Raw genomic sequence first — 10898 nt, 5'->3', positions numbered from 1 at the left:
GCTGAACATCACCAGCGTGTGCCCAGCAAGCCAAATGACACATCCTGACCCTCCCCTCCACCATGTGGGCTGTTGGGCGTGCGTGTGGGTGGAGGGCGATAAGCTCGAACAGAAGTGGGTAGAGAAAATACGGCGACACACACACTGGCAGATGAGCCATGAAGGCTCACTGCGGTACAAAAGAGCCGAGAATCCCTGGCATTGTTTCTCCCCCGAATGCTTTTTGGCAGTCGACAAACATTCCTGGAAGAATGACTGGAACTAGTAACAGAAATTGTAATTTTATTGCTGGCATATGTGTGCAGTTAGAAACAAAACATGAGGAGAGAAAAAAATGGGAAAAAAAGAGAGAGGGAGCGAAAGAGAGAGACGTATCGCTGAACATACTGACACTGGAAGTGTTAATCCCATCCCCATACTCCACAGCTGCGTCAAGCTCACGTCATGAGAGCTTCGCAAGGACATCCTTTTTTCTCTCTCGTTTCTGTACTCAGCAGTCTAATTCTGTGTTCATCTCTCACAATGGCAACTTCATTTGAACATTTGGGGATGAGTGTAATTTTAGATTGACGTTATTTCTCCAGTCTGTGCACTTGGTTATGAAAATGACCCTTTGATCTTTCCGTAGTGGATAGCAACAACATGCTGCAAAGCCTGTATGAATGGGCAGCATTGTTAAGGCCATATGTGGTCATCCCTATTTCTGCATCCTACATACGTCCACAGATATGGAATTATCTCATTGTAGTTACATTTAGACTGAATGCATATGTGGTTTGTGGACTGACATGACGACATGGGGGTTTCAGAAATTCCATTGAATATTTATTTTGCTGAAGATATTAAGGCATAAGTAATTAGTTAACAATTCAACAGCAAAGCAACAATGAGATAGCTGCAGATATCCTGCAGATTTACTGCTTTAAACCTGATTTACCCGAAATATGGTTTGCCATGTCATTTTCAAGAAAATAATTTCATTTCGACCTGTCTCCCTTTTTTCTGCTGAGTCATGCTCTTTTGTATAGGATGGTCACCTGGCTCTTCTTTCTCTTTGAAATTGTCTGAACTGTCTGCTTCAGTGAGAGGACAGCTGTTTGGTCAGCCGTGTCGAACTCCTGACACCTGTTTGACTCTCTCTCCCTCTCTCCCCCCCCTCTCTCTCTATTTGTTTCCTCCTCCAGGACTCAAGGACAGGTGAAAAATGAAAGCTCCCGTCCCTCTCCAGATCCTGCTCTACGCTACTGTCATCAGGAGCTTGAAAGTGGTGTCAAAGAGAGGATCAGGTAAGGCTGCTCTGCTCTGCTGTGCTCTATTGTACTGCGCTAGGACCGGTGCACTTGAGCGGACACCACTTGCCCTTCACCTCCAAAGTACTTTATAGACCCCTGTTTTGGTCTGAGGTCTATGTCCGGAACTGATCCAGAATCAGTCTACCAAAGACAGGATCAACTGAAATTCTTTTTTAAACTGTTTTTTTTTTTTTGTATTAATTTGGATTCACAGCTAGACAAACACTGGGTTGTTAATCTACTATGTTTTGTGTGGACTTGGTTTGGTATTTTCAGGGTTTTCTTATCAATGGATTGAAGTGGCAGTAATATTTCAATCATTTCTTCTTAGGCTGTGCTTTGTTTGGGGTATGAGCATGGGCAGGAGGTGTTAAAAAGCATTTCTGAACATTCAAGTGTTCAAAAAAGGCAGAAAGGGAAATAAAATAAAAAATCCAAGGTCAGCGCATTAGTCAGACAAGGTGTCTACCCACCCAGTGACACTGACAAACAAGCCTGTTGGAAAAGCTCATCTTTCGGACACACACCCATGGCCGTCTGGCCCCCTCCACCTCCCTCCACCTAATGTGTGACTTTCTGTAATGGCCGCTGAAGCCCGGCGGACACCTTTTTAGTCCCGGGTGACTGTGTGTGTGTGTGTGTGTGTGTGTGTGTGTGTGTGTGTGTGTGTGTGTGTGAGAGAGAGAGAGAGAGAGAGAGAGAGAGAGAGAGAGAGAGAGAGAGAAGAGAGAGAGAGAGAGAGATGGTGTCTGCAGACAGACAGACAGACAGACACACACACAAACAGGCAGACAGATAGACAGACAGGGATATTAGCCCGCTTGCTGGCTGCTGGGGTGGTCTAGAGGGTGATGGAGGGGCAGGTGTAGGGGGTGGGTGAGTGGGCAGTGGAGGATTAAGTGGAGGGTGGAGAAAGAGGTGGGGCAATGGGGGGATGAGGGGGTAGGAAGACTGACCAGCTGCAGCAGAGGAGGATCTGATTCAGATGGCATGTCTCTACACTCCATCTCCACTTGACAGACTGTTGGGCTAAGGGTAACTGGTCCTGTTGTATCTGTCTGTCTATCCATCCATCTTTTTATGTATCTATCTGCTTATCTATCTGTCTATCTACAAGTATATATGATAGATAGATAGATAGATAGATAGATAGATAGATAGATAGATAGATAGTCTTGTTAAATTCAGATTTCAAATAGATGGAGAGATCCGTGTAGAAGAATGAGAGTAAAAAGAAGATGGTTTTGATGAGTCTGACCGTCCCTAAGGTAGCATTTTTTGCAGCGTGTTTGTTGTTAAAGTAGGTCACCCTCGCTTGGCTAATTGATTCCTGTTCCCCTCCACTAAAACGTGTGGCCAAATGCTTCTGCTGCAAAAATAGAAAACGTTGCCAGTCTGAGCTTCTGCTTTTTAGTCTAACCGTGCCGCAGCCTTTGCTGTTGACAGCAACAACACGAAGCACCCAAGGCCTCTCCTCCTCCTCCTCCTCCTCTTCCTCGTCCCCCTTCTCGTCCTAGTCTTGGTAATGGCCCGGAGCAGCGAGGTACAGAAAGGTGGCCGGAGCCCCCGCCGTGGGGACAGATGGCCCCTCTCCTCACGTGGAACGGGGCCCTACCACGCCACCATTATCAGCTCTAATCTGCAGCAGCGGGAAGCCACGGGGTGGCATATTGGATGTGTCGCGTGGGAACACATTTAACGTGGGGCGTGTGTGTGTGCGTGTGTGTGTGGAGGGGGGGAGACACATTGAAGGTGGCGCAGTGGCACATTGGATGTGAGGAAGGAAAGAGACTGCAGAGTCTTTCAGGAGTAGTCAAATGCTTCACCCCGTTCATTGACCTCAAGAGGCTCACATGGAGAATGCATTAATAACATACATATATTAGTATCAAAAAAGATGTTTTAAATGGACGTAGTTTGCTTATGTCAAAGGTCAAGTGTTCTTGGGCATTTTAAGAGGAAACAACATTGTATGGCAGATGGAAAACAATTCAATTGACTCTGTTCAAAGACCACTCGTGGATGTCTATAGGTTATTAAAAGGACCACCAACAACCATCCATATGTGCCACCATGTAGATTCAATCACTCTTGGGTTATTGGGTGACCTTTTATGGTATTTACTCCCTGTAAAAAATGAGACAGAAAGGTCAGGAAAGCATGTAACCCATTAATCAAATGCTGGCGTTTTTGTCCTCTCCTCCTCCTGGGTACTGTGGGACCCATTCAGGGACCACTCTTTCGTTAACAGGCCCCAGTAGACTGTAGGACATAGAGGTACTCACTGGAGCTTATGTATTAAAGAAAACAAACAAAAAAACAAAAAACATTCTTCTTAGTTCTGTGAGAAAAATAACTGCGACACAAAGTCCAACTGAGGCACATCAGCTTGACTTTTTATTTCACTGCTCGCGTTATTATCCTCTTCCCCCAACCTACCCATCCCCCACCCACCCGCCCCCACCCTCCACAACTCCTGGGTAGGTTGGACAACATGCTTTAGCTGTGGGCGCTAGCTAGGCTTAACTCTGTGTTCTTTGTCAGCGCTCCCTTGGGCGTGCTCCCAGGTGGTTGGCTGCATGGCAGCCCGGGCGGGGAAGGGATTGACAAAGTTGGCTCGTAATAAATGGAGCCTCCACACTGGCTGGTCCGAATCGCTCTCTATTGTTCTCCACCGCCTATTAGAGGACCAGCGGCGGCTTCTCCATAAATCACGTCGCCTTTCTGTGAATCTCCGGCAGAGAGGATATTTGACCACGCTTGTTTATATGTGGGGCAGCTGTGTGGGTTTCGGGCTTGTAACAGAAGGGTTGCCGGTTCGATCCCTGACCAGTAGGAAAAATGTGGGTGGGGTAAGTGGTTGAACACTGCTCTCCCATGCCCACATCCACAGCTGAAGTGCCCTTGAGCAAGGCACCTAACCCCTCACTGCTCCCCGCTGTAAGGCAGCTCACTGCTCCGGGTTAGTGTGTGCTTCACCTCACTGTGTGTTCACTGTGTGCGCTGTTTGTTCACTAATTTAAGGATGGGATAAATGCAGAGACCAAAATTCCATGTATACACAGGTATAATTGGCCTATAAACCTGATTTACATTTACATGTTTGTTTATTCATATTACACATTATATGTTAGGAATTCATAAAACTGTACATTCCCAAATTCATTAAATCATGCATTCATTCATTCATTCATTCATTCATTCATTCATTCATTTTTAGGTATTTAGCCAGATCTGAATATTCTATAGTATAGAATCTATACCCTACATTTAGTCACAGACTTTCCTACCCCTATAATCTCACGGTACTAATGTTCATCAGGCACCCATATTTATGGACCATATCCATCCACTGCCTTCTCTATGCTGATTCTCTTTGATGGTGGTGGTATCCACAGAAGCTCTATCCCCCTGGGTCTTATTGTTATCTCAGGTTCTGTATCCAGTGAAAGCCTTGTGTGGCTTATGGCGATGGTGCTGTACAGTAGTCTTCCTACACAACTCAATCCATCACACCGCTCTACATTGATTTTCCAGTCTGCTTCCATATTATTATGCGTGGGGGGGGGGGCACGTATCCATACGATGAATTTTTAATACATCTCAACCTTGCGTTGTGTGTGTTTATAATTCCCCTATCAAAGTCCTCCCCTTCCAGAGGAATTTTTATCGGCTGAAAGGAACGAGCGTGGTGGTGGTGGTGGTGGTGGCGGCAACGCTTGCGTGCTGATCATGGCTTCTCATAACTGTCATCAGCACGCAGTCCCCTCCGGGCTCAACGCGGCTCGTGAAAAGGGGCCCTTCCCAGCCCTCTCACCTGTCTGCCCCTGTCAAACGTCCTGCCTGCTGATATGGACGAAATGGCTGACCGGAGAGAGCAATTATAATTTTACTAATGCAGCAAATGCTGTGTGCGTCAAAGGAGAGGGAAAAAAATGGAGGGGAACGGTCACAGATGACGAGCGCCTGACGAGTCCATGCCATAGGTGCAGCGTGATGGCTTAATGGCTACGATCGTTTCCTCAATAAGAATGAAGATGTATGTTTGTATGTATGTACAGTAGCATGGAAACGTTATCAGCTGAGTGCAGAGTGTTTACTTACCTTAAGGATATAACCTTTCAGAGTAAGGGATATCTGGGAAGGTTTTGTGTGGCACCGTAACGGCAGGTAACGGCAGGTAACGGCAGATAAAATGACTGTGATGAAAGAGAATGAGATACGTTTGACACTGCCACGAGGCTATATTCTCTTCTATCTTCTATCCCTTCCCCCCACATTTCCTGTGAAACAGGACGGGATAACTTTTTGATTTTCTTCTTTGACCTTATTTCCCTGCTTTTCAGTTTATTTACTCCATTCCTTTTGATCAAGAGATGTTGCAAAAAGAATATTTCCAAAACAGTTGAAACAGTTTCTGAATGAAATATTGACTAAAAGCATAACAAGCTCACTGTGCGTCACCTTTTGAATTTACTTTAGATCTAGACCATAGTAAAAATTTAAAAGGAAGCATCCTTAAGATGGAGAATTTCTAGTTAAAATGAAAATGTTTGTGTTTTTCATCTTGCACACGAATTGCAATCCTTATTGTCTGAAGAGTGCCATTTTTTCCAGGTCTCACATTGTGATGGGGAGGAGAGAGTCGCTCAGAAGCATGTTGAATGATGAAAATCGGATGTTGAGGCATTCTGCTAATGCAACTTGCCATTACCATACTGAGTGATAAACTGTCGCAAAATTTTTGAATGGAATCCAATGAACATTGATATTCACACAATGGTTGATGAACCACACTGCTGCTTGCTGAGCCGCCAGTCTCTTTTTTCTTCATTGTATTTCTCCGTCTGAACACAAACACAATAGGTAGGCATTCATCTCGTTTGGCAGTCGTCTTATTTCCCCAAAATCTTCACAGGAACGTCCTGATTCAGACTCGCCTGACTTCATAGGGCTCAAGGTGGTGCAACCTTTTCTTTTTTTCGTTCCGTTAAAAAAGCTCAATTCATTTTTCTTCCAGTTTTGAACCACACTGCGTTTTAAGTGAGAAGTTAATTATAAGAGTATGTGCGTTGCGTCTTGAGGGTTGGGGGTCAGACTGGTTTTCTCATCTTCAAATTCAGTCAATGCTAATTTTATCTAATAAATGTAAGTGGAAAGACGATTCCTCAGAAAATTCAATTAGGTTGTCATTAATGTAAAAGGGTATTATACTGCCAACATCAGTCACTCGTAGTATTTGATATTGGTGTTTCTTTGTTGGCTCACGCTGATTACTTCATGAATATCACACGTGTTGCCCTCAGCAAGGATTCCCTAGCTGCGTTCCCTCAAATCCCATGACAGTGATGGCGATAAATTCAGGGAGATTACATGACCCCCCCCCCCCCCCCCCCCCATGCTGGGAAAGCTGGGTCAAAGATCACATGGCTGCACGTCAAAGATGACAGGCTGAAGATTCTTAAAAGCACCAACACCGCCCCACCAAAAGAGATTTCTTTAGGGGCAAATTTCATCAGCAGTCTTGATTATGTCTCTGTGACAAATTATGTTTTGTCATGTGTGTGGTACAAAGGCACATACCAGCTAATATAGAGAAGAAAGCAACAACGAATGCTGTAATAATTTCATTGAGTTTATTTAATTAATTTTTGTCAGTGCAGATTGCCATGTGCTCTGAACTGATGGACCACCCAGTGCGATAATCTATTTTTTTGTTTTTGTTTTGTTTTTGTTTGCTGTTTTAAACATTTGCTATTGTGGAGTCCTCTAATTGAAACACAAACTAACATTTTTTTTAGGGTTTGTTTTGTGGGTTGACATTCAGAGCATTGCTGTGGCGCCCGGTGATTGACAGCTGCTCCCCGCATACCCGTCTCCCACATGCAGAATTTATTCACTCCGAGCAAATGGTGTTTGCCAGTGGAGGATAATGGCATCGCTTATAGTTCCCACTTTATCAAAGCTGATTGAATGATCTTTACAAAGCAGCTAGCAGTGCAAGTTAGTCGGCAGTTCCCATTAGACTGTTTCAAATCTGTTATGTTTGAGTTGACATATACAGTTTCAAAGCTTATATGGTTTTATGCTTTGTTGTTTGTATGTATGTCCATATGTGTGTGTGTGTGTGTGAGAGAGAGAGAGAGACAGAGAGAGAGATAGAGAGAGAGAGAGATCGGTCTCTTGTTTTCTGTCGGAAACAGTGCCCAGAGTTTTCCGACATCCTTTTAAAATCTCCGGCTCCGCTGACTTTTAAAGAGTTGGAGGGAGAGGATGTCACAACTAGTTCATCAGCCCCAGACAGGGTGAGCCGCTCTGCCTCGGACCTGAACGTGGCCACTCACAGATTGACCAATAAAACGAAGAGGCCTTTAATTGGCGACGACAGTGAGTTCTAACAAGGGATGTCAGCGCCACACAAATTCAATTATGGCTGTTCACTTGACTTTGTAATTGATATTAAAGGATGTTAAATATGGCGCTGAACTGTCAGCGAGCGACAAGGGGAGGTTGTACCCACACAGACGAGGTGAGGTGCCCTTGCAGAGTACAGGCTTGCAAGTGTGCATGGCAGTCACACTGAACGACCTCAGAGAGAGAGAGAGAGAGAGACAGAGAGAGAGAGGACAATGCAGTATTACTGCTGTGCGTTTGGGAGCACCCCGACGCTAGCTGTGAGCGCTGTGCCAGAGGCACTGAATTGGGGTTTCGAAGTCAACCATACAGAATATTTATGTTTGCAATGCTCCCATGAAATTACCTACAGCGGCGAGGGGCATGCATCAATGAATAATACATTAATAATGAAAATGAAACAGGGAAAGGCTTGCAGGGTACGCCTCGATTTATCGGGTAAATAGTTAGCCACAGAGGCACTTAGTCGTCGTGCAGTTCTAAAAAACGGATCTAGGCCGGAACAGGGTTTGCTCCCACGCAGCACCCCAAGTAGCCCAGAGTTTCTTCCCGGGCTTCGGCAGAACGTTAGCGGTACCCGTCCTCTCGGCGACGCTGAATGTCTGGCGCAGTTTGCTGCTGCGGGGGCACTTGCTGTTGCGAGCATATGGCGACACAATTGGAACAAATAAAATTTGTGCGCGCCAGTTTTCAAGCTGGGGATCTATTCCGCAAATTAATTTATAATTAGATTCTCCCCCTGGGTCAATTCCTTCAATTTCCAACCAGTTGTGGTATTGATTCCCCCCTCCACAAGGCATAATCTACCCTCAGCTCCATCTGCATGCTGACGCCTTGCTGCTTCCATTCTTTCTCTGCTCTGCTCTCTATTTCGTTAACCCTCTCATCTGACAGAATAAGAGGCAGAGTATTTCCTGTGCTATGATGGTTGAATTGCATGTTTTTGTCCTCTCAAGGCTGTGTTTAGTGTTCTTAAATGGCCATTACACTGTATTGATCAGGCTTGCTTCTGACACCTTAAGCTGGTTGCCCCTCATTATGATGATGATGATGATGATCGTGATGATAATAATTAGTACTCAGGATCATTTGAAAGAGCGATAATCCAGCTGTTTGGCTCAGAGCCATGTGTCTTCACTGAGCAATGGTTACACGTGCAAACATGCTCGTTTTCCTGTCTCTCCTCCTGCCTCACGCACACACACACGCACACGCACACACACACGCACACGGACACGCACACACACACGCACGAGAGAGAGAGAGAAAGGTGGCTGTAGGGTGATGTAGAGGGACATCATTTGTAGGAGAGGAGAATGTGAGGTGCTTCTGTATTACAGTCTATTTACTGTGTGTGTGTGTGTGTGTGTGTGTGTGTGTGTGTGTGTGTGTGTTTGTGAGAGAGAGAGAGAGAGAGAGAGAGAGAGAGAGAGAGAGAGAGAGAGAGAGTCAGAGTGAGAGCAAGAGAGAGAGAAAGAGAGAGAGATAGAAAGGACGAGATGGACAGAGAGTTAGAGAAAGAGACGCTCCTGCTGCCTCACTGCTGCAAAAAGGTGATCAATGTGGAGATTTATTACCCGCGGCTGCTCCCAGGGGTCTGCTTGTGGCTTTGTAATAGCATTACATGACTGAGACCATGGTAAATTGGCAGACAACTACTCTACTGGGATGGCAATAACAAGATGGCAAAGATTATCTGTAAATTTGAAACTGGCCAGTTATTAGCCTTTTAGACCACCATCAGGTCTTTGAAGATAAACATTTTCCCCAACATATAATTTCCGAGGCCAATCTAGCTCCTGGCTAGGCTTGCATGTGGATTCTGTGCATGTCATTATCTTTTGTCAATGATATATAGCAGAGTAGCGAGCTGTCATCATTTCAGGCTGATGTATGGGTATTTGATGTTGTATGTCCATATATGAAATGCTTAAATTAATTCCCCAGTTTGCTATTTAAACTACACTCATACTGATTGATTATTCTTTTAATAAGTTTTCCAGCCTTCACCACAAAAGTTTCAAAACAAATTGTAGTGATTCACTGATATTTTGCCTTTGGAAGTTCATAATTCTCATTAGCTTGGCATGATGTTATTTGTGGTTTGTTCCATTGCTCCTCATGAATAGGGCAAATGGAAATGACCATGGCCAATCTCAGTAGTCGTTTGATCTGTTTTTACAGAGAATGCACCGATAAATTGCCTTCTTCTTTCTCTGGACTTTGACAGGAAATCATCGTTGGAACGCTTAGGCGAGATGATTTGACATGTTTGCTAGACAGCCTAGTTGTAAGCATGGAATGCACAACAGATGTTGAGGTCCAGTCTCCACAATCTTATAATCAATACCGAAATTTTTCTTTTTCCACAAGAAAGACTCTCTCTCTCTCTCTCTCTCTCTCTCTCTCTCTCTCTCTCTCTCTCTCTCTCTCTCTCTCTCTCATTTCTCATTCTCTCCCTTTCACAACGTTTGCGCTCCCAAGGTTTCTCATGATGTGGAATCTGCCCTGACGAACGATTGGGGAGAAATAGCCCAAGACTGACAGGACATGACAGGCCTGTGTCTCGGAACATTTAAAACCCTGTGATGAGTGCCAGACGAGAGGGCTGTTGTGGTGCAAGAGCATCCCTCATCAGCCATGCCCTGCCCTTCCCTCATGGGTTATTCGCCAAAGCATTAAATATGTTCTCAACGTTGGTTCGAAATGTTCTTTGACAATCCTAGTGCTTGGCATCCAGGACTGTCTCATTTCAGGCCTTTTGTCCTCCAGTCTTTCTACATTGGATTGTGTTTTATTTCTTCCCACTCTGTTCGTCGTCTCTGTTCAGACCAGGTTAGTTTCCCCTGGCAGTGGTGCTTTGTCATCTGTGTTGACCTGTCATCAGCGGGCTACAATTCACTGCAAGCTCCTGTGACAAGTGGCGCACCCATGAGCGAAGCCTTGTGTGTAGTTAATCATTGGCTAAATCACGGAAGCTGCAACCTATTTAACCCCCCTCCCCCAAGAGTACTGAGTACTGTACAGGTACCTTTTTTTCCTGTGTGGGCATGACTATGATGTGCAAGATTAGGACTGCTCTCCAGCTTTTCTGCACTCTTAAAACAATGTGTTGTCCCTGTCTGGACACAAGAGATGTGTTTAAAAAAACAATGCAAGTTGTGTTGTTTTCAACGCAAGTTGTGTTCGTTT

General features: G+C 44.9%; 1 protein-coding gene across 1 annotated transcript in view; it reads left to right on the top strand.

The window, feature by feature from the left end:
- LOC121699041 (interleukin-1 receptor accessory protein-like 1-B) overlaps nt 1-10898 on the top strand; it is a 257928-nt gene that overhangs the window by 20590 nt on the left and 226440 nt on the right. The window contains 1 exon segment of the mRNA XM_042081640.1: nt 1185-1286. Coding sequence (XP_041937574.1) covers nt 1205-1286 — 82 coding nt within the window. The 5' untranslated portion in view covers nt 1185-1204.

The sequence above is a fragment of the Alosa sapidissima genome, chromosome 23 (genome assembly GCF_018492685.1).
Source record: "Alosa sapidissima isolate fAloSap1 chromosome 23, fAloSap1.pri, whole genome shotgun sequence".
Taxonomy (NCBI): Eukaryota; Metazoa; Chordata; class Actinopteri; order Clupeiformes; family Clupeidae; genus Alosa; species Alosa sapidissima.
Note: the sequence above shows the minus strand (reverse complement) of the source record. Positions and strands in the feature narration are given on the sequence as shown.